This window comes from Colletotrichum gloeosporioides (assembly GCF_011800055.1).
Source record: "Colletotrichum gloeosporioides strain Lc1 chromosome Unknown consensus_92, whole genome shotgun sequence".
In the NCBI taxonomy this organism is placed as follows: Eukaryota; Fungi; Ascomycota; class Sordariomycetes; order Glomerellales; family Glomerellaceae; genus Colletotrichum; species Colletotrichum gloeosporioides.
Window position 1 is genome coordinate 106,940 of NW_025544737.1, and position 23,889 is coordinate 130,828.

General features: G+C 53.5%; 4 protein-coding genes across 4 annotated transcripts; 2 read left to right on the forward strand and 2 right to left on the reverse strand.

The window, feature by feature from the left end:
- Positions 1 to 1,931: 1,931 nt before the first annotated feature.
- Positions 1,932 to 5,264, forward strand: GCG54_00008956 (putative lipase ROG1; the record flags this gene model as incomplete). The annotated part of the gene is made up of 1 exon (XM_045408911.1): positions 1,932 to 5,264. The coding sequence occupies one exon, from the start codon at positions 1,932 to 1,934 to the stop codon at positions 5,262 to 5,264; it is 3,333 nt and encodes a 1,110-aa protein (XP_045257827.1).
- Positions 5,265 to 6,084: 820 nt separating this feature from the next.
- GCG54_00008957 (uncharacterized protein) lies at positions 6,085 to 6,549 on the reverse strand (the record flags this gene model as incomplete). Its single annotated transcript, XM_045408912.1, has 1 exon — positions 6,085 to 6,549. One exon carries the CDS (start codon positions 6,547 to 6,549, stop codon positions 6,085 to 6,087), a length of 465 nt encoding a protein of 154 aa, XP_045257828.1.
- A 1,324-nt stretch (positions 6,550 to 7,873) lies between these two features.
- Positions 7,874 to 10,948, reverse strand: GCG54_00008958 (uncharacterized protein; the record flags this gene model as incomplete). Its single annotated transcript, XM_045408913.1, has 1 exon — positions 7,874 to 10,948. The coding sequence occupies one exon, from the start codon at positions 10,946 to 10,948 to the stop codon at positions 7,874 to 7,876; it is 3,075 nt and encodes a 1,024-aa protein (XP_045257829.1).
- Positions 10,949 to 21,903: 10,955 nt separating this feature from the next.
- Positions 21,904 to 22,584, forward strand: GCG54_00008959 (FK506-binding protein 1B; the record flags this gene model as incomplete). Its single annotated transcript, XM_045408914.1, has 4 exons — positions 21,904 to 22,028; positions 22,157 to 22,221; positions 22,336 to 22,417; positions 22,485 to 22,584. 4 exons carry the CDS (start codon positions 21,904 to 21,906, stop codon positions 22,582 to 22,584), a joined length of 372 nt encoding a protein of 123 aa, XP_045257830.1.
- Between the last annotated feature and the right edge of the window lie 1,305 nt (positions 22,585 to 23,889).

Genomic DNA, 23,889 nt, shown 5'->3' on the forward strand with positions numbered 1-23,889 from the left:
CTTGCACTTTAGATGGGCAGTCTCCATGCTGCCGTTGGCCGAGAGGATTGTGGGACGAGAGGAGCCCGGTGGTTGGTGGTGGGCGCGACGGCGGGTTGTTGCCAAGGCAGGCAGACGGCAGCCTGGAAAGTCGAGGCTCACCTTACCTTACGGACCCAGGTCCGGGATCAACGAGACTGAGGCGTGCGGCGGATCTTGACTCGCTCCGTCGAAGGGGGAGGCTTGAGGCCCATTTGCGGCGGTCGTGGCGGGTGGGGCAGAACGTGACGTGGTGCGGTTCCTGGCTGTTGTTCGCATTGATGCCCATCTCAGATCTCAGGGTAGTGCCGGTTGCACTCTTGTATGCGACGCAGCATCTCACAGCTACAACAATGGGTGTGCTGCGTACGTACTACGCAGTAAGCGGCAGCACTCGGATGCACCCCCATTGCACATGGACGCACGTCCACAGGGCGCAAAAATGCCTTTAACACATATCGATCGGACCTGGTCCCCTGCCAAGACAGACGATGCCTGCACCTGGGCATCCATTGAGAAAGCAGGACAGGCAGGACTGCAAGTAAGGATCGGGGAGGCGAGGATGAGCATGCTTGGCTCTGCTGTGGTCCTTGGACCGCACACCCTCTCTTCTCTTTGAGTAAGTAATATGTTGACTTTCTGGCGTCGGTGAGGACCAAGAGCCCGTTCCTGCAAGACGCTTCTGTCGTAAGGTGCTGAGTCTAACCGACTTTAGATGATGAGCGTGAGATGAAATTGGCTTGGGTCTGGACTGCGTGGGGCAAAAGTCAACTCCTGAGCTTAGCAGCGACTTCCATGTTGGACCGGTAATCGAAATCAAACCGAGATGCCTACGGCGGCACTCGGATGGGGATCGTCATGGGATGGTGAGGCTTGATTCGGCAGTGGCGCATTTGTCCCTGGTAGGTACCTAGGTAGGTAAAGTAGGTGGGCAGTGACAACCTAGGTAAGTGTCCCTGGTCCTATTGTAGTGGGCCTACTAAGGTACCTACCACTTAGGTGAGTAGTGTACTATGCAGTAGCTTAGTACGTCCTGGCCCTGGTCCACGTCCTCGACCTCCGGATGCCTCGCCCCAGCTGCGCTGGTGGCATCCAATGAAGAGTCGCGCTGCTTGACGTCCGCTGAGAAGGTTGCATCATTGTGCTGTGCGCTCTCTGCAAGCACTGCAAGCAACTGTTGCTTAGCGTCCCCGGAGTCTTGGGTTTCCCTCGTGCCTATCCAATCCTGCCATGGCTCCCGGGCTATGGCTGATTCCCAACTTTGTCTGCTTCTGCTGATGCGCTGTCGCAGTTGTTGTAAAGGCTTACTACCTTGCCATGTTGCAGGATAGGCACGCGCTCAATACCCGGAACCGAACGTGCCTTACTTTACCTTTTGGGTTGCGAGTTTGAGCCTTCGCTTCCCAAGACGAAGAGCTGCTCGTGCTTCCCAGCCTCACATCCCCCGACCACCGACCCGACCCGACTACCTACCGCTCCTAGGGTACCTTACTTTACCTTATCCCATCGCTTTCCCATCCTCCCTGTCCGATTACTTGTCCGACTTACTACACGTCCTACTATACTATTCGTATTCTTCTCGCCTGTGTGTGGGATACGCCTCGTATGCCCTTTCGACACCACTCTTTCCCACCATCCGTGCGAATGCGAGATCGAACACGCGACCGGACTCCCACTATTCCCTTGATCTGACCGTCGCTGCCACTTCACCGGTCTCTTCGCTCACGACAAACTCGACGACCCCTTCACTTCCCCGACTGCCGCCAACGAGGAGCGACCCGACCGGAGATGACGGCGTCACCAACAGACCGACGATAGCAGCTCTCTCGTTATATACGCCGGACCTACTCTCTGCGTCATCCCGCCCCGCCCCGAACCCCATCGGCGCACCCAGCACACTCTCCGATACCATCATGCTTCTCGTCTACCAAGTCGGGAGCGTCAAGATTGGCGAGGTTGTCCGCTATACCGTCACCTATACACCCTCTCAAGATCGAATCCTGCCTTCGCCCGAGCGCCTCTACCTGCGCGTCCGCAACACCTCAGCAATCGCCCTTCGCGCCGCCTTCGTTCACGGCCCCTACACTCTTTCCGCCGCCGCTTACCCCTCCAACTTCGACCCCAACGTCAAGTTCGCCAACCCCCGTCGCTATGGTGTTCCCGAATTCGAACCCATGCTCAAGGCTGGCGGTTCCTGGGAGAGCGAACTGATTGTTCCAGAGCATATAAGGCAGAGTGCCGGGACCGGAGGAGGCAGTCATTTTGGCGGATCCCCGGACCACGAGACCGAAAGCGCAACGTGGATCGTCGAGGTATCTTCACAAGTCATCTTCTCGACTTCGGCTGCCGTGGGCTACGAGGTGACAATAGCAAGAGATGCCAAGTCCCTGAATTTGAGCTACTCTCTGCCCGTCATTGGCGGCCAGGCGCAGGTACCGCAACCCGGCAAGGTCGCCGACTTTCAGCAGAGCCTAGGTGCCAAGGACGGACATCATCCGGCGCAGCCGAAGGGCGTCTTCTCCAAAGCCATCGAGCTCAAGGTTGAGGACACGGCCGCATTGTGGAATACTCCGAGGCTTCCGGGCTGGGATGATCTCAACATTGACCGTCTCAAGAGCCGACCTCGTAAGGACCAGCCCGTCGAGAGTGTCGCCCACGATAGCAGTGCTCCGACAGAAAAGAACCCCGAAGAGAAGCAAAAGAAGGTCCATTTAGTGGTCTTGACCCATGGCTTACACAGTAACCTCGGAGCAGACATGCTCTATCTCAAGGAGAGCATTGATTCTACGGTTGCCCAGGCCAAGATTGACGCCAAGGCTAGACGTGCCAAGGAGCGTACAGAAAGAAGAAGCAAAGAACAAGCCGATACGAACGGGGCCAGCTCTTCACAGGAGACTGCACCCGAAGATGACTCCCCTGCAGAGGACGACGGAGATGATGAGGAAGTCATTGTTCGAGGCTTTTCTGGCAATGCGACAAGGACGGAGAGGGGCATTAAATACCTGGGTAAGAGACTGGCTAGATACGTTCTCTCCATGTCCTACCCCGATCAGCCCTTCCTTCCGTCCAAGAAAGGACACGCCGAATCAGCAGTCGCTGCCGTTTTTAACAAATCTGAACCAGACAGCAACAAGGCAGCCCACAAACACAGCACTATACACAAAGAAGAGATTCAAGAGAAGCGTCCCTTTACCATTACCAGCATCAGTTTCATTGGACATTCACTGGGTGGATTGATACAGACATACGCCGTTGCATACATTCAGAAACACTCCCCAGAGTTCTTCAACATTATCAAACCGATCAACTTCGTTGCCCTTGCCACGCCTTTTCTTGGTCTCAGCAACGAGAACCCTCTCTATGTCAAATTTGCCCTCGACTTCGGGTTGGTTGGCAGAACCGGCCAGGATCTTGGCCTAACCTGGAGGGCGCCGACCATCGCAAGGAGTGGGTGGGGGGCAATCGTCAGTAACCTCGGAGAGAGCGCACACAAGAGAGTCATGGGAGAAGTTCAGCCAGAGTCGAAGCCTCTGCTTAGGATCCTGCCGACGGGACCGGCCCACACTGCCCTGAAAAAATTCCGCAACCGGACGGTGTACTCCAACGTCGTCAACGATGGCATTGTGCCACTCAGAACTAGCTGTCTCTTGTTCTTGGACTGGCAAGGATTGGGACGCGTGGAGAAGGCCCGGCGAGACGCTGGCTTGGTTGAGACTCTGGTCGGTGCCGGTTGGGCTGAACTGACCGGCGGTAGCTTGGCTCCCACACCTCGGAGAACTAGTATGCTCCCTCCGGAAGAAGATGCGACGCCCGACGACCAGTCCGGCAACATCACCCCCACGGCCCCGTCCAATGCTGTCGAGGTTCCACAGCCACCGCGGAACGCAATGATGGAAGATGACAGGGCCAGTTTGCGGTCTGTTCCCACGCCTTATAATGAAGATGGACCCGAGGGCGGGAAAGACGCAAATCGTGGTGGACCATTTGCCGGCTTCTTCTCCATGTTCAAAAGCAGCGACTCCTCGCAGCCCAAGGCACCACCCATATCCAACAAGCAACACAAGATTTACAGGAGAAGTCAGACCATCAATTTTGACGAGATATCACAGTCATCTGGTGGCTCCTCCAAGGTCACTGCCGGCCACGAACTTGAAAGAGGAGAGAACCGGCATATTGCCCCGCCGAGAACGAGCTTCTTCGAGTCCGCTCACGACCTGATCAACCCCAAAATTCCTACCACCGAATACCTGATAGACCCATCCAAAAGGCCTCGCGCAATTTTCCACGACCGTGTCTACCAGCCCGCTGATATTCCGCCTCCGCCGTTGAAGAAGAAACCCACGGGATCGTTGGCTTCTCGGAGAGGCACGTTCCGAAGGGCCGCCTCAACTGGCTCTGGAGGGTCGAGGACTAGTACGGACTCGTCTCCGCATCCATCTCACCGGTTTTCACATGAAGGTACCATGGACTCAATCAGAGACTATGATGACACAGCGAACACAAACCCGAACAAGGGCGCCGATGAGGAGATTGACGCATCGCAGATGCGGGTTGAAGAGAAGATCGCACGCGCTTATCATCGTGGACTCGCTTGGAGGAAGGTCTTGGTCAAGCTAGAGCCAGACGCTCACAACAACATCATCGTTCGTCGAATGTTCGCCAATGCCTATGGTTGGCCTGTGGTGAAGCATCTCGTCGACGCCCACTTTAGCGACTCCGCTACGGCGAGGACACGTGATGCTGACGAGCCAACTGGTGAAAGAGCTAATAATATTAACCTGCCGCCTAATAAGTTTGGCGATGAGGTCAACGATAGTGGTGCTTCGTTCAACGGAGATGGCGCGAGCGATGTTCTGGGGACGGCGCTACTGTCTCCCAACTCCCAGAGGGAGGCGGAAGACATGGTCCCTGACATGCAGCCACCCCCGAAGCGCCGCTCGTCATCCCGGAGCTCCTCAGCCAGTCCGCCGAGGGCAAATCGGCCTCCACGGCCGCCTGAGCGTGTCGACTCGGTTACGTGGAGCGAACGTGACTGGGCGGACAGTGATGATAGCGATACTACAACGACAGCCAGTGCAAGAAGTCCCTCGTCACCGACAGGCCCCAAAGACAAGGACAAGGCGCGATCGTCGACGCCGCTCGGAGGCTGGAATTGGACGGAGAAGATCGTTGGTAGGGCAAGTCGCAAGTCATCACCCAGGCCAGAAAAGACGGATGCCACCACGGTGACGACGCCAGCCAGCTAGAGCGCAAGGGACATGGTCGTGCAGAAACCTATATCTTTACGTACATACATACTGATTTAATGGATGAGACCACGCCCTGATGAAGTTCCTTCGTAACGTTTCATGGCCGCATTTTATAAATCCAGCAAAAACTTCCTTCAAGTAGTGAAAATAGTAAATCAAAAGAGACTTATGTATGTGCCATACACTTTGCGGCGTATGTTTTTTCGTAGGCGATCTTCATCGAACGATGCAGAACTACGTGCCTTGTTATCGAAGCAAGTCAACTGGCGTAGTCATTATTGCTGCGGCTACGTTCCTCAGAGACTGCAACCTACAGCGTGTGGGCAGTATCAAAGACCACATTCAGAAACCGATGGAGCCTGTCAAATTGTTTTTCGGTTTAGGAACAGCTGCCAAAAACTTTGGCCCGAAAAAGAGATGGACGAACAGGGAATCGAACCCTGGACCACTCACATGCTAAGCGAGTATTATACCACTAAACCATTCGCCCGTGCTTGAATCGACATTCCTTGGCATACAAAACCAATTAATAGCCAAGGCCACTAATAGCAAAATCACCACAACCTGCGGCTAGGACGATCCAAGTCGTAAAATCAGAGTCTCAAAGTTAAGGCAAGCTATGTCTCGAGAACCTTTGGGTGTAGTGGTGCATGGGTATATCCTATGGAGGAACACTGCGCGCCGGTTCATATCCGCCGCAAGACGAAGGTTTCCAACACCTCTGCACCGAGTCAGTCTAAGTTCATCCGATGAAGGAATGCAGAGCGGACGCACGGATCCAAGAAAAGAAGGGAAGGGAAGAGAAATGAACATGCCTTCAGTCCCCTTCGTACTCGCTGTCGTTTGCCAGGTCGACTTTGAAAACCCCCCTCGCGAACCGGACAACAAGTTTTTTGGCCTCGCTCTTACGGTCATCCACCCTCCAGCGCTTCTCGTCTCCCTCCCACGTAATCTTTGTGATCCTCCTGCTGCAACCGTCCGCGCCTGAGGGTACTACTGTGATCTGTGCCAAGGGATACCTTGTCCAGCTCCTAGCCAACACGATCCCCTCCCCCTCTCCACCGTTCGCCTCCGCCGTCGCCACGTGGGCTATCACCCATCGGTCCTCCATCTGCTGCGGCCAGAGCCCCTTCTTCATGCGCTCCCATCCGGCCGGAAGAATGACGCGCGCGTCGTCCCACGCAGTCGAGACCGGCTTCGAAAACTCGTACTTTCGCTCTCTCCAACTCCCCTTCTTCTTCGCCTCCTCATCAGCTTCCTCCTCAACCTCCGCAGTCTCCATCGTGGTGTAGGTTCGTTTATTGGGTGTACTGCTCTGCGTCGGAGAGGCTCGTAACATGCCCACAAGGCGCAGCGGTCCTTGAAAGAGTGCTAGTCGGTTCATACTGGCTTCGTGGCAGGCGATCGTGAACTTGGAGCGAGGTTGGGAAAGCAAGGTTGTTGTCAAGTGCCCCATCTTAAGTACTTACCTTTGGAGGCGGAGGCATGGCTGCCTGCTCCTGCCTTCTTAATTTCTCGTAGCTCGCTCAGTTTTGATCCTCATATCCTGCGGGCTTATTTGCTTACGCAAGGAATACTCTCTATGAAATGAGTCAGACGCAGCCCCCAGATCCAAATCATCACCTGGAAATGGGCTGCCGAAAGTTTTGTTGGTGTAGACTGCCGCATGAGAGGTGTGTTCTCAGGCAGACTTGATATCATGACACGTATAAGGGAGTCCGGTGGCATGAACACCACCCGTGGTATTGGAAAACTCCCTCCTAGTGCTGTAAACCCAGATATGAATACTTATGTACGTGGACGAAGTTAATGACTAGGCTCTATTTACAGCCTACGCAGGTCAAATTGCAATGCTGGACCTTCGGACGTAGGTTTTTTTTTCTTTTTTTTTTCTATTCGCTGTATCTGCGACAAATATACGAATGAGGCGACCCCTTATCCGACAGCCTCGGTGAAGTAGGCACATCTCAACCTGACAAGCGGGGGAAAATAACACAGGACAAAGGTGGAGCTGCGAGCTCGAGGCGCAGTGTTATAGACGCCTCTTCATCTGCAAAAAAGAAACAAAAAGATGTACAAGGGAACCCAGCCTGGTTCTTTTCCCCCAAGGGTATCGCCTGCCATAATCCAACTCCGAACTCATCGCCACTCGTTGATATGGCTCCATTGCATCACCCATCCCGCTTTTCGCCCCATGTATAGATCCTGAGCACAGATACAAAATATTAAAAAATAAAATAAAAATCTCGATATTCCAAAGAATGCTCCTCCCGGACAAGGTGGGGGACGGAAGGTGGAACAGCCCAAGTACAGCGGCATCGAGAATATGGTAGTACGGTTATGGAACAGGGTAACAAAACCGTCGACACCCATGGCCCGGTGAGCAGAATGGTACGTACTGCCAGACATGAAGTAAAGAAAAGGAAAGAAATCTTTCGAGCTGATAGCTCATGGCCAAAGACATGTACCAAATGTAATATGCCCTCTCTAACTGCCATCGGTTCGACACCGGGCAATCGCCAGGCATCTCATTCAAACAGGATCCTCCCGAAGGGTATCGAAGCGTAAATGGTGAAAAACATGGAAACTGGCGTTTAGGTCGTCAATCAATTCCAACCAAGTGAATTCTCAGCAGCAACGGGGGCAGAAATGATCGCGGTCCTTGCTGAATTACCCGGGCCGCTGCGGTTCGTGCGGCCACTGCCATGACTGTCTCGGCCACCGGCGACTCCACCGTAGCTAGAGAAGTCTCTGCTCATCAGAGCCCCGCCCATCATCGGAGGACTGCCCGCGCCAGTGTAACGCATTTCAGACGAGGTGAGGGAGCTAGCACGGCGGTGGGCTTGCTTCTTTTGCTTGTAGCGGCGAGCAATGATGAACATGGCGGCGCCGTACGCAGCAGCAACACCAACAGCACCGATACCAATAGCCGCCGCAGTGCCTTTCTGGATCGGGGTCTGCTCGTTGTTATCATTGTTGAAAGGGTCGTTGGGATTGGCAGCATCGGTGGACGATGAGCCACCATCACCAGTGGCGTTAGGGTCATCTTCCATGCCCGGAATAATTTCAATGGCAGGGTTGATGTTCTGAGTGAGGTTGAAGACAAGCTGGTCAGGGTTGTTGTAGATGGCAGAGTTGGGAATCTTGATATCCATGCGCAGGGTATCAACCATACTAGTAGGATAGTAGAACCTGGCCAGGGTGGTAATGTAGCCGAGGGTCTGAGAGGTGTCGTAAGGAACAAGCTTCTGCATCTTGATCTGGGTCAGGTCGAGACCGGCTGCGTCGGCCAAAGCCTTGGGAAGACAGCTGAAGATCTGAGCTGCAGCGTTGGGGTTCTTGCTGACGTGCTGGTAATTCTCGCCGTGCAAGAAGCCAATCTGGAGAAGGGTGGAATCTTTCGGCTTCTCAACGTTGGGGTCAGGCGGGCTGATGACCTTGGGGAGATCAGAGGGCAACGGGGCTGTCGTCGTGGGGGCCAGAGCCTCGGTAGGAGTGCTGATTGAGGTGGATTGCTCCACGATGATGGTCGTAGGAAGCCAGGACTCGGAGTCAGTGATCGTGGCCGTGGCAGGAATGCTGGTGATGACAGGGGTGGTCGAGGCAGGAGGAGTCGATACCGTAGGTGTAGTCTCAACAACAGGCGTTTCGGTGGTGTTGACGGGGGTGGCAGTCGATGTAGCAACCGGAAGCTCAGTCGTCGCTGGCTGGGAGGTAACCGGAACGGACGTCTCGGTCACAGGTGCAGTCTCGTTTGCGATGGTTGTCGACGGGATAGAAGCAGTGGACGCCGGAACAGAGGTCGCACTCTCAGCATCGGTAGTGTTGCTAATGGAAGTCACAGAAGAAGGGAGCTCAGTTGTCGTCGGGAGTCCGCTAGTAATGGGAACCTCGGTCGAAGTGGAGTTGGCAGGGATAGGCTCCACGGAACCAGTCGCTGCGGTTGTGGGTGCAGACGTGACAGTGCTGTCAGTCAAAGTAACCGGCTTACTAGTTGACGTTTCTCCCACAGGAATCTCCGTCGATGTAGCGTTGATTATGCCCTCCGTAGAAGAAAGCACAGTAGTGGGAAGGGACACGGGGAGCTCGGTTGAGGAAGTGATGTTAACAACTGGGTCGCTAGGAACCGGCACGGACGTAGTCGGCTCAGTCGAGATCCCAAGCGCCGAGGTAAGATTCACAATGGGGTCGGTAGGCACTGCCGATGTCGTGGTACGATCAGTTGGCGATGGGAGGGCAGTGGGCGCCGGGATAGGGACGTCGGACGAAGCGGCAGAGGAGGAAGCGACGGGGAGCTCGGCAGAGGTTGCGTTGATGATGGGAACTTCGCTGGATATCAGGGAAACAATGGGCTCCAGCGGGTTCGTAGGCTTGGTTGTCTGGGGGGCCTCGGAAGAAGCAACTGAAGTTGGCAGGCGCGTGGCGGAAATGGTGGCATCTGTGGAAGCGTTCTCGGCGGGCGCAGAGACAGAGGATTGAACGGCAGAGGTGGTTTCGGCAGGCAGTGAGACGGACTGGGCTGAAGTGGACACTGCAGGCTCCGTAATGTTGACACTGGGAGCAACGCTCGACGCAACTACGCCGGAAGTTTGCAGTTCGGCAATCGAAGTCGACTCCGCAGCAGGGGTCTCGGACGCCGAAGTTGGCGTCTCACTCACGACACCAGTCGGGGCAAGCAAGATACCAGAGGAAGAGATGGAGAGAGTCGTCTCCGGCACTGAACTAGACCCGGCCTGGGTTGTGGGAGCAGCCGGATTGCTGCTGTTGGCAATCTCAGAACTAGCAGGGGCGGCGGAGCTCGTGACAGCCTCCGAGGTTGGCGGAACGACAGTGCTTGAACCGGGAGCACTGGACACACGAGCGGCGTCAGTGGGCTGAGTCGAGTTCATCTCAGTCGCGGATGCGGCGGTGGACTCGACAGCCCTAGAAGCTGCCGGCGTGGTTTCTGCGCTGTTGGATGACTGAGCCACCGAAGTCGATGACTCGGGGGCGGTGGATGACTGAGGGACAGAAGATTCCGGGGATGTGGTAGATTGAACGGCAGCAGCGGACGACTCGGGGGTAGTCGTCGGGCTTGTTGCAGCAGCGGAGCTTTCAGCCGTCGGCGTGGGCGTCTGAGTCGTGGTGGGCAGAGGCGAGGTCGTAGGGGCATCGCTTGTCGCAACGGCCGAGGACTCGCTCGTCGTAGGCACGATGACGGGGGGGAGGCTGGTGGTGGAAGCCGCACCGCTTGCCGTCGTCTCCGTGGATGGGTCGAAGACGATGGTGCTGGAGATCACAACAGTCGTAACACTGCCATCTGCAAGAGTTGCGGTGGACAGCGATACGGAGGATTCAGTGGCTCCTGAAGAGACAAGCTGGGTCGATGCGACAGTAGACGTAGGCGAAGGCGACGTGACGGCGGGTATCTCTGTTGAAGAAGCGCTGGATGACGGATTCTGATTGAGAGTGTCGGTCAAGCTGGTCAGGAAGTCACTAAATGACGAACTTGGCCCGCTTGATGTTGTCGAGTCGAAGGGCGTGCTCTCCGGTGCTGGGAAAGTTTCAGGTCTCGTGCTCGTGGAATTCGTGAACTGGCGTTTGACGTGACGGGGAAAATAAATCTTGGGCCTTTCCTGGTCGGCGCAGGCAGTGGTTGCCAAGCCTAAGGCGGCGGCCAGAAGAGCAGACTTGGCGTACATGTTTCCTTCCCAACAATAATCCCGATTATCGAATTTTCAATTGATGTTTTGTTTTAGCGATTGTAAGATACCAATCTTTGGCAGTGTTTAGTAGTCTCCATGGAGAGTCAGCAGTGGCGCCCGGCGACAGCTAGAGTCAGACGGAACTCACTTGTCAGGGGGTTCTCAACGAATGTACTTGACAAATGTGTCAATGAGTGTAAGTGTAATTTGGTGTTTTGCAAGGTAGTAAAAATGAGCGACTCGACGAGAAACCGTCGGATGGGTGCGGGAAGGACGTGGTTTAGTTGTCCGTCACGGCTTGAAGAATTACGGCAGTTTTCGATCGCGAATTCATGAGGAAGTTGGCGTTTGTCCGCGAGACCTTTGTCGGGTCGTCAGATCCGTTCGTGGCACATAAGGGAGCGGAAGAGGATCGACTCGGTGGACCACGTAGGCGCAAAGGGGGCGCAGGTCGAGAATCGAAGAATCGACGTCGCCCGGGGAATTCTTGACGGAGGCGACAGGAGGTCGAGGTCGACGAGTCGAAGACGAGGTCGGGAGAGGTGGGGGCGCAGAAGACGAGAGCGAGCGAGAGGAGTAAAAAGGGAAGGGAAGGGAAAAGCGAGGGTGGTAAAGGAATGGAAGGGGACAGGAAAGAATGTGGATGGAACGATGCAGCAAAAGGATGGGAGATTGATTGATTGATGGAAACACACGACAAGGGACGAGCGACAGGACGGGGGGGGGGAGAGAGAGAGGATGAGCAGACAGGGGGGATGGGGGGGGAAGGGATGAGGGAGTGGCAGGGGAGAGGATGAGAGGGAATAAGATGGGATGGGTTGGGATTTGGCCGGGACGGAAGGGAGTTGGAATGGCAGACAAGCCGGGCACTGCTGGGCAGTAGTAAATCGCGGTCCAGGCACGGAATAGAGCGCAGACAGGGGTGATGGCTCAATGGTTTTGGCATGTTTTTTTTTTTTTTTTTTTTTCCCTCTTTCTTTACCCTTCCTCTTCCTCCTCGACCTCCCTTCTGCTAAGTTTTCCCTCATCCCCGGTCGGTTCCTCTCCCCGTTGCAATCAGCCCAGCCCAGCCCAGCTCTTGGCCATCCACACTCTCGCTCACCTACCGCAGCTACTTCACTCTTACCTGCACTTACACTTGCACTGGCGGTTGCACACGCCCACCACACTCTCAGAACACACACACACACACACACACACACGCCCCCCTTTTTCTGCTCGACGACACAGCAACAACACAGCACGGGCATGTAACGACAACCACAACAAGACGAATGAACGAACGAACCAACAGGACTCTTCTCGGGAGGAACACAAGGCCCTGCAGGTGAGCCAAGGCCGAGTTGGCAGCGTGGATAGGCACCTGGGCTACTTTGTGCACCTAACAGTGAACAAGAAAGTATAGTGTAGTGTCCGCCGTACTCACTCAATACTTCCATTAGTTTTACGTTGGCGGTAACCTCTAGTTCCCTCCGTAAGATCATTACGGGCCAACCCAGCATGTCACCCAACACACACACACACACAAGTCGCTGAATGCCTGGCCGACTGAGCTTGCTTGTGCCAGCTGGCCTAACTAGTCTGCATGGAGCGGTACGAGTTATGCTCTCCGCCAGCAGCGGCGGCCGATGATTGCGCAAGTGGACTCGGAAGCAACAAAGCAGCCTATCTCAGCACCTCGAACATTCATTCGTGAATGCGCGTCGCTTATGCGTATACACGGCAAAACGGGCGGAACTACGGCTCGTGTGTTAAGTAGTGGCATGCCTAATCGTTATGGAATCACCGCCTCAATTGACGACTGAGACGAGGAGGAATGACAACGGCCAGCTCGGTAGCGACGAGCAACCGCTCAATATGCTTCGTCTGATCTCATGCCGAGTCTGCCTCTTTGTACTGAGAGCTCTGTACGCGGCATAGTCGCAGCGTCTCAACAGGGCAGGGCACACACAATCCGTTCACGAGTGCAAGTGCAGTGCTCTACGAACAAGGGGCGTGCCGCGGAAGAAATTGCATTTTAACTGGGAAGCCAGGGTCCGCTGCGTGCGCAGGTGACCGGATCCAGGATCTCCCTCCCATCTCGCAGGTACAAACAAATTAGGGAGTTTAGCAGAGACGAGCACCGGGCCGTCCAAGGAGCCAACGTCCCTGCATAGCCTGCCTACCGCTACGTACTTTTGATCTGTGTGTGCCGTGACTACCTAGGAAACTGCAGACTGAGCTAACGCAGGTAGGTAGGTAGGTAGGTAGGTACTGGTAGGTTAACTGAACTGACAATGGCACAGACGATCTCGACGACTCTCACCGGAAGACGCCATGGCGTCGTACCGGCGATGACGGCTCAAAGTACGTTTTGGGTGTGTTCGCGAGCGTCTCTGGCCCTTTCTGACCCTGTTCTCCTGGGCCGGCAACGGCATGCCGGTGGGCCAGGTGGGAATTTTGGAAATGACATTGCTGTTCTAGTCGTGGTCTACCGTTCAGGTCACCTCATTGTTGCGGCGGTGCTGCTGCTAGGGACCAGGCCTAGTATCCATAGGTAGGTAGGTAGGTAGGTAGTACGTAGGTAGGTAGTAGTGCTGAGGCACCAATACTCTACCTTACCTGGTAGGTACCTTACCTTACCTCTTACCTAAGGTATAGTACCTTAGGCCAGGTGCCCGGGCTGCCTTCCATTGGGACTGGATGGGATGACTCGATGAGATGGCAGACGCCAAAGGGGTCCCAGGCTTTGCATGTTTTATTTGGAGCATGGTCTAAAAATGGCCAGGCCTCTCGGTGGACGAGCCTACCTCTGGAGGCAGAGCGTGCTGTCTGTCTGTCTGTCTGTCTGTCCAGCACGAAAGACTCGGAAGACAGCCTCCACTACAGGATCAGGATCTGCTATGTACCTACCTAGGTAAGGTAGGTAGCTGATGAAGTAAGTACATCACCTTGCTCAGTGGCAGGTGCGGTACTGAATGTGATGCGAGACGGGACACAACCTGACTTGGGGAAGGATGACCTGATACTCGAGTACTTACAATTGAGTTGCAGACGCTGGCGTTATTTCAGTACATCTCTATCAGAAAGACCTTCTTGAACACGGTGGAGGGCAGGCCGGCTCCTCCTTCCCCACCTCTCCCATCGACTTCCGTGCGCCCCTTCCCCCGCCGGGGCTTGTTGCTCCTTCCAGGGTGAAGCGAGCAGAGCAGAACAGATTAGAACAGATTACAGAACAGCCCGCTGGAAGTGGGGACGGACAGGCGAAATCTGACAGGCGATTGCAGATCATTGGCTAAATCTCAGCAGGATGACGCTACGGGCAATTTTGCACCGCTCAACCCCTGCGCCAGTGTGCAGTCCGGGTCTCCATCAATCCACATCCAACAATCTCGAGAGTTGGATGGGCGGAAGCAGGCTCTCCTCTCCAGCTGTGCACACGCTATCCCTCTCACGTGGCTGCACAACTTGGTCCGATGTATGCACATATCGGCCATGCGGGCATACGGGACTTCGCTTCGCAGGTACGGATAATCTACCATGAACGCGACCACTACTGTGGAAATCGCACAATATGTCCCGCCACGCCGCAGCCTGGCATTTTCCGCCTCACACACATGGCGATGCATGCTGACCGTCGCCCATCAGCTGCACTCTGTAGGTAAGGTTGGTAGGTGACAGAGGCTGGTATTCGTAAGGCCGCGATACTGCATAGTATCTGTCGCATTGTCTTGCTGGCGTTGCAACCCGCCACGGTGCCTAAATTGATGTTTATGAGCATAATAGATTACCTGCCTGCCGTGCTCGGGAATTGATGTGCTCAGGCCGCCCGCCACCTGCGGTCAGTAATGATACCATCGTCAACTTGGCTTCTTGGGATTCACCTGCCTCCTGCAGCACCTCAACCAAATGCGTACCTACCAATGGCCCATCGTCACTTGCCCACTGCCCACAAAAGTCTACTTCTGGCGGCGTGACAAGCTTCATTGCTCGAGAATACAACGTTGGCGATGATCTTTCCAGAGAAAGAGAGAGAAAAAAGAAAAAAAAAAAAAAAAAAAAAAAAAAAAAAAAAAAAAAAAAAAAAAAAAAAAAAAAAAAAAAAAAAAAAAAAAAAAAAAAAAAAAAAAAAAAAAAAAAAAAAAAAAAAAAAAAAAAAAAAAAAAAAAAAAAAAAAAAAAAAAAAAAAAAAAAAAAAAAAAAAAAAAAAAAAAAAAAAAAAAAAAAAAAAAAAAAAAAAAAAAAAAAAAAAAAAAAAAAAAAAAAAAAAAAAAAAAAAAAAAAAAAAAAAAAAAAAAAAAAAAAAAAAAAAAAAAAAAAAAAAAAAAAAAAAAAAAAAAAAAAAAAAAAAAAAAAAAAAAAAAAAAAAAAAAAAAAAAAAAAAAAAAAAAAAAAAAAAAAAAAAAAAAAAAAAAAAAAAAAAAAAAAAAAAAAAAAAAAAAAAAAAAAAAAAAAAAAAAAAAAAAAAAAAAAAAAAAAAAAAAAAAAAAAAAAAAAAAAAAAAAAAAAAAAAAAAAAAAAAAAAAAAAAAAAAAAAAAAAGGAAGAAAAAAAAGACCCCCCTTCAATTCCAATCCTGGAAACGCCTGGTCACGGCCGACGGGGCCAACAAAACCGCCCAGCGGCCGATCATCGAGCAAACAATGGGTCGATCACCTGCTCGGTGACACACCTGTTAACCAGGTTCCTGCTGCAGTGACCTCCGCCAGTTACTGGACTTTGGCATAGGTACTAAGGTATGCAGCATACCAAAGTGCAGGTACCTAGCTACCTTCCGTAGGGAAGGTAGGTAGGTACCTATGGAAGGCAGTGCGTCCACTGCGTGGGTGCCTAAGGTAGTTGGGTACAACCCAGGCCGCGTCAACCTAGCAGTGAGCAGCCCTTGGTCGCTGCGCCGCCCAACCCGGCGCTGGCGGAGGTGACGGTGCCGTTGCTAAACAGGGCTACCGTTGACGCAAAATTGCTCCTGTCCCTCTCCCGTGCCCTGCATCCCTGTCCATGGTTCGCCTTTTCCTTGCCACTTTGTGGATGGCACAGAACCCATATCCAATGGGAGGAGACGCCGTTTGCCTTAGCCTGTCTCGAATGTCCCATCGATGGACCGTGGGCTTGAGCCTTTAATCACATCGGCACTGGACCAACACAGCCAAACATCAAGATTCTGCCCGCTCGCGAAAGCAACCGCACTGAACAACACTCTCCCACCGTACCTCTTCTTCTCCTTGCTTACCTACCCACAGTGCCACGTTCACACTTTGTTGTGCCGAGTGTACACAGAACGAGACGCAGGCCATCGAGTCGTTGAAAACTTGAGTCCAATAGCCAGGCCAGCGACGCGCTTGCTTTTCCAGTGCAATGCCGGCAAGCCGGTTCTTGTCAATCTCTCTGTAACTCGGCAAGCGGGGTTTACCATTGTTGATCAGCGAGCAGACAGGGGCACACAGAGAGGCACAGATGACGATGGAGGGGGGTCCCAGACGGTCTCGCTAGGTAGGAGATGGATCCCCCAAAAGACTGTTCTCGCCCGTTCCGATCAGCGGCCGAGGGCCACCCTGCGGATTGTACTCGACTTGTTGCGCGTCTTCCCCACGTGGTCATGACCGATGCCAGCGCCAAAAACATCACCAAAGCTTTGCCAGTTGCAGTTGCTGCTTGCAAAAAGTCGACGTGGTCACCACGCGCGACTCAGGTTCATTGCTGATTCACTTCATTAAACCCCTAAACAGACACAACTAAACTCACCTCACCATTGGCGCAATGGATGCTCAGGCAGTTGCACGCTTGGAGCCCTTCTCTCTGTGTCGGCAGACCAAGTTGGTTGCACACACATCTCTCAGCTTCAGCTTCAGTTCTACCGCAGACTAGTTTGGGACTGCGTCGGCTCAAAACCATTTGCTCGTTGCTCTGCGTCCTTTAGAATCCCATGAAGCTGATATGCGCTGTGATTCTGCCTTCGGACGATCCCTTCGGAAACTCTTCGCTTGGAAGGACCCTCCCCCAAAACTCTGTTTGTTACAAGGACAAGACGTTCGTGGCACGATTTTGTCATTCGAATCTTTCTGGTTAGTCTGTCGAACTTGAGTTCAGTCAGGCCTGGAAGCACTGGCTGAAGGCTTTCCTGAGACGAGAGGTCTCGTATTCCCCCCCCTCGTCGTCACATGTCCAGGAGACTCTTCGTGGTCCCAGCACTGCGCTCCGGGGTCTGGGTGTGAAGTCCTCAGTGAACAGAATGCGGGACGGTGCAACAGAAGCTCAAAACACGACATGTTGAGGCTGTGCAGTTCTCTCGCCGGCAGGAACGGCGCCTCCACGCCTTGCGGCTTTTCAGCCGTGTCTCTACATCCCGTTACTCCCATTACCGTCCCCATTCCTCGCAACTTGCCGCCCGGCCCGTCTCGCAATGGGTCGCGTCACATCCCCAACTTCGAACCCAGCGTGTCATCAGCGTGCCAAACTCAGACCGCCGTCCCCCTGAGTTGCATGTCTTCGGCGTTGGAGAAGCCATCGATAGAGCTTCGCAATCGGTAGCCAGGACATGTCTCGGTCTAGACCTCAGTCGATCACCACCATGTCGACTATTGCCCGGTGGGTGCCCTGGCGGCTGTCCAGCGGCTGCCGGTCCGGTCCCGAACCCTGTTGACTTGGGTGTCGAATCCAGACAATGGCCATTGTGTCACCACCACAGCATGCCTTTTCTCCCTTGGGCTATGGCCTCGCGTGTGCCACCATCGATAGTGAGGCTCCCGGCTTGAGATCAAATGGGGTCAAGACACTTGCTATCGTTGAGATCAGAGCATAGCTCCAGGTACAGCGCGGGCGTGGCTTGATCTAGTGTCCCCCCTCAGGCTTCGCGCCTTCAAGTGACGAACTCCCATTTCTGGCGCTGCCACTGAAATGTGAGGTATTGCACAGCGATCAGATCCATTCATCGTCGTCGTCGTCTCGTCTCATCTCTACCCCTCGTCCAGCGCTCGTTCTCTCCCACAAAAGCTTCCACTCCCTCTCCTCCCTCTCTGTCTCTTTCTTCTTACTTAAGCGCGTTGGCACTGACGCGCTTACCGTGTTGCGCGGCTAGGCTCTGCACGCCTCGCACCTGAGAATGTGGGCACGTCCTGAAACCCTGAAACAATATCGGATGGATTGGATCAGTAGGTGAGTGACAGCTGAATCTGACTTTGGACCCATCCGAGCATTTCTTCAGCTCGTTTCAAATCGTTCCAGGGGCTACTCATCAGGCACTCTCCCCGCCTTCCAGAGTGCAAAAGCTAGCTGTTTACATGTCCATCATCCGCTAGCTACCAGTCGCATCATATTAAACCAGCGATTTCCGTTCCAAGCACAGCACTCACGGTATGTCTCCTTGATTTTGATCACCGGCGTGTCTGGCAGTGTCTCTGCTTCGACGAACGAGACGCACAGACCGGTAAGACTTTTAAATCTCTTTCCGGATTCTAGCCATTGTAACACACTGGTATGATCCTTTTTGCAACGAAGCAAGATCAGAGTAGCATGAATGTTCCAGCCACGCTGCCGATTCCCTTGACTGCCGTGATGAACGCCTCGTCTCGTCCGTTCTTGCATGTGCCCAAGCACCAAACCCTACAAGGCCTACATGTGGCTTGTGCTGATCCAGATGCCATGTTTTGGATATCAAGCGGATGAACTCTGATCAGTCCAGGTCGCCTCATCAACGCGTTTGGCTCAACCACCCCACGCCTCGCAAACATAGAGCTTGGCCCTGTCCTGCGTTTCAGCAACAGACCGAGAGACGTCATCGGAATGCAATGCTGCCACCCGCCAGCGATGGTTCAGGTGACGCCGGCCCATCCCGTGGCACTCGGTGCTCCGACGATTGATTTGTTCGTCCAAGTGCAACTTTGCTCGGTTCACTCTGTGACGATGGATTTGCTTTTCCGGCGCTTCAGTGGCTTTCTTGGACCTGGGCATTCCCGTTCATCAACAGGCCATCCCCGGCATCACGTTGCGTGGAGTGTTTGCACGGTCTAACCCAAGCCTCAGTCCCGATCCTGCAGACTCGGCGTGTTAGAAATTGATAGCGCAAGTGTCCGTGAAGCGCCAGAAAAGCAACATCATCCATCCCATATACTCCCTGGAATATGTTACCAAATTTGTGACGTCTCTTACCTACACGCGTGTGATGCCCATCGATTTCTGTCACGGCAAGAACTCGAGTCTGCACCCAGGCCTCGGGGCCCGCCCCATCGACGAGGGGCCGGCTGCATGCCTCGGTTGCTCGGGCTTGTCTGGGTTCTCAACGCTACCAGAGCCGAATGCGTTGTGCATTCAGATGATGTACACCGATGATTCTTACGACCTCGCCTGTCAGCGCGGCTTCATTATCTCACCTTCGACGGACAACCAACTCTCAAAACTCTCAACCCTGTTTAATCGTCTCGCATTCTCTCGAGAGCCCTGCGTTTACCCTTACAGACGTGAATAGGGCATCGGCCATACTTGTCTTCAGCCAGCTGTGTTCATTATGCTCGAGGGGACCTGGCTACTTGGTTCGGGGGAGAGGGGCCTGCTGGCGAAGACTCGCGTCTATCAAAGAGTCGACTATGTGTTGGACCTGGTAAGTGTACACCACACCACCAAGACTTACGACGAGGATGATTTACTAACATTTTACTTATCAGTTCCATTGGATATTTCTCACAGTCCACCGCCTTTGATGCCCCTCTCCGATCCGTCGTTGATGGCGGCCTGATGCGGAAAACACGCAAGTATTGTGTAGATCGAGATGGGTTTCGATTTGTTGATAGCCTGTCAGGACCGCAGCCGTCTTGTCTTTGGCCACAGCATTTCGCCAATGAGGGGCCTGGGCCGTCTTGCAAAGAACCCCGATACAGAACACGTTACCGGGTCCGATGCTGTGGTGCAAGGTCGACTTCTACGTGTGACGACAATGACTGGCTGTGACTACGGATATACAACTGCCAGATCCCGCAGAAAGACCTACCAATTGCTCCATGGACACCCGCCGACGTGGAGATGTGAGGGTCTATCATATTCTGACGACAATTGACGAGGACGAGGACAGGGCGTTCGCAAGCCTGACCGGAATTGTATTGGGCTTGCCGCGAAGATGCATATGCGGGCGAGGTTCCGAGCAATCACATCATGTGTCAAATGCTCCACGAAGTCTTCATGACGAGCTTCACGCCTGTTGTACTATGTATCTGCGAGACGGCACATCCTGGCTGGCAGAGAGCCCACAGTTTGGTTTCTTTTTCTGCGTTTGGTTTTCGGACCTGGCCATTTACAACGGCAGAGATTAGACAGGGCTGTCAAAGGCAGTGGAGATGTGCGTGTTGTCATGTTCTCAAGCTGGGTTGACGGCATTGTCTATCACATTTTTTTTATTTATTTTTTTTGGCAGGGCCGCAGTCAGTGGCTGGGGGACAAGGCTTTGCTGGTCGGGCGCCATTGGCTCAACAGTGGGACATGGGCGAATAGGGCCGCGCCCGAGGCGAACCAAGTTGGCGGGGCACAGCCAAACGATGGAGGATTTCGAGGTATCACTGGCGGGATGTTTGAACAGTTGACGTTGGCGTTCATAATGCGAGGTGTTCAGACTGATCGAAAGAAGACCAAGACTACCTTTCTGTCCGACCGAACGTACCTCGTCAGTCAGAGACACAAGTCAAGCAGGCGTTGTCGTCGCTGTGATGCGAATGGGCAGGCTAGCGCGAAGGGGATGGAGGGGCATCAAGCATAGGGGTCGAGAAAATACGTATTTTAGCTAGAATAGTACGTTCTGTACTTTGACCCTCAAATACAACGAACAACACGTTTTTAACGCTAGCCTAATCTGATAGGTGACCCACCGTTCGGATATTAGATCTTCCGAGACATAGAAGGACCCCGGACGGAGGTTTAACGGGGCCGAAAGTGCTACCGTAGGGCACTTCTAAGAGGGCTGACGTAATGTTATCCTAGCCTAAAAAATACAACGTTTAGGCCTTAAAAAACAACGTACTGTACTGAGTACGGCGTTCGTACTCGAACGCTAATCAAGCACGGGGAACTGGGAACTGGGGCATACCCCTCGTTCAATTCAAGGGACTGCCGAGCGGTCGACGTAATGTTCGCCGCTTGTCAGCCCTGCGTGTTCCACGAACTGCGTGCCCGCCAGGGCTTCGGATGGGTACGGATGAGTGGTAAACGAGATCGAGATAGCGGCAGCGATTCCTCAGACCCTATGTACTGGCTGAGGATGTGAATCAAGTTCGGGCCAGACAGAGAGGGGTTGAAACAGCCCAAGCTGGGTGATTCTACACGATGTGTGTTTGGGCGGTGAGTGATCAGATAATCTGGCTAGTACGGCTGATTGGAGGAAATAGAGGCAAACAGGCTGCGGGAGGTGCCAGAAGTGCCAGGTCAGGCAAACGCAAGCAACGAGAGAGATAGATATGGTACCATGACTAGGGTAAGGTACGTGGAGTGATGTATGGCGCTTGACTACAAGTTCCTGTCGCGATGTTGGAACCGTGATCTCTGTCCGTGGAGAGAGAGAGACAGTCGTACCGGTGTACCGGGGTACTTTGGCCTCTAACGCGCGCAAGCGCAACTCATCAAGCAATTGCGAAGTCGTCGCGACTGCGACATCACCTCAGCCATCATTGCCATGCGCATACCACCCATGCGCATACGTACCATACGATACCATACCGATCCGATTCCCACATTGAATTCCCACAAAGTATTTAAAGTGCAAGGTCGCGTCCGCCGGGCTGATTTGTCGCATCCGTAGTGCCGCCGCCCCTTGCCCTTGACCTTGGACCTTGACCCGAAGAATACAAATTACCCCTCCATACCCCACTTCCACTGTTCGGGACCTAGGTATCTAAGCTTGCCTTCGTTGCTTCAGCTTTCTTCTCTCTCCTTCCCACTCTCATCTCACCTCCACACTACGCAACCACTCCCACACACGAATTGCCAACTTTAGCAACCATGGGCGTTACCAAGACTACTCATCAGGAGGGCTCCGGTGCCATCCCCAAGCCCGGCCAGACCGTCACCATTGAGTACACTGGCTACTTGAAGGACACCACACAGCCCGACAACAAGGGCAAGAAGTAAGGACGCCGGACTCTGCTCTGCTCTGCTGCCCTCCTTACCCGTCCACTGCGTGGCATCCCCAAGCCTCCCCGCCATCTTCGGAAGCACTTGCTCAATACCGCTGCTGACAACATCTTCCTTACAGGTTCGACTCTTCTGTCGGCCGCGGCGATTTCATCACCCGCATTGGTGTCGGCCAGGTCATTAAGGGTATGTTCCGACGACGTCCGCCACGATCACCACCCGCTTACTTCACCGGAGCAATCTGCAGATGATATCCTGCTAGTTTTTGTCTGCGTGACCGCTAACACATATACGCTGCAGGTTGGGATGAGGGCGTCACCACCATGAAGGTTGGCGAGAAGGCCACCCTTGACATTACCAGCGACTATGCCTATGGCGAGCGGTAGGCATCTTCTTCGGCCGCTATGCCGCTGCGGCACATTTAGACAGACACTGACTTTCGACTCTAGCGGCTTCACCGGTCACATTCCCCCTCGCGCCGATCTCATCTTGTATGTATCACTTACCTTGGCATTGGATCCAAACCTTGCCGGACTGTTATCAAGCTAACAACCTTTACTACAGTGACGTTGAGTTGAAGCACGTCGAATGATTATAAGCACCTTGCTTCGCGGGGCGATAGACTCTAGAGAAACTGCCACGTTATGCATTCGGATCGTTTGCTCTGGGCTCGAACACGTGGAAACCGCGTCCTCCAATTGAGGCCTGGTCGTGCAGTTGGGTGGTGCTGCTCAGCCAGTCACTCAGACACGCACTAGATTGAATACAATCCAAAAGAAATTCCCAACATGACCCTCGGTATCCTCGCACTGTTAAGCACGCCAAGCTGATTAGTAGCTGCGTAAACGCCGGATCTTGTGCGCGGAGATTGGGTTCACTTCGCACAGCAGCAACGAAGGGTGTCACGCATCTGCTCAAATATCAACCGTCATTGCGTGATCCAGTCTGTTAAAAGTTGCCAACGGACGACGACCTTACCATGGAGGTATTCAGGATTATTGACATCTAGATCAGTGTGTTCACAGCGTCAACCTTGTCGATGGTCGGTGATGACCTATGCATGATGGGATGTCACTAAATCATTTAACACTGGTTTCGACAGTACCCTATTGTGACCTCCTAGGTGCACATCAGAGCAGCCGGCTTTAGTTTATGCCAGACTGCAGAGGTGCCTGGAAGTGGAGGATTGGGTCAATGACAGACGAGCTTAAGGGCCAGTGGCACTGGACTTCGCCCCGCGATGGAACTCGGTAGATTATCGGAGAAGCTGGCTCAAAGCAGCAGAAGCACAGTGCCAAAAAAGGAGTTTTGACACCTATGTTCAGCCAGACACGTTACTTTGTTTCCTTGTACAGTGTGTTCTACTGACCTCGCGCTAACCCAAGAGGTCGATGCGATTGCAGCCATCCACCGGCATTGCCCGAGCGTACTAAGGTACGCAGTAGATAGCTTGAAGGCACCTTAGACACATCACTTAGTAATGATGTCAGGAGCGGAAGACGCTTCTGCTCCTGTTAGAAATCGCCCACCCGTGGGCCTACATTAAGCCCACAAGTGGTGGAGCTCCAGCGCTATACACTGTGTACGCAGTACGTGAGAGAAGCCCACCCCCCCAACCAACGTAGATTCGTGAGGTAGCCCGCCACTTTTCTAGCGTCAGGTAGTTGCTTACCTTATCCGTAAGGTAGCTAGGTGCCTCTCACCTCCCTCAACCCCCACTGAATCACCCAGTTACCCCCCTGCCCCTCGTCAACACCACACCTCTCCACCCGCAGGCTCCTCGACCAGCTTTACATCACTCCAACAAGGCTACTCTTCTGCCATCTGCGTCTCCATCTCGGAATCTCTACGAGT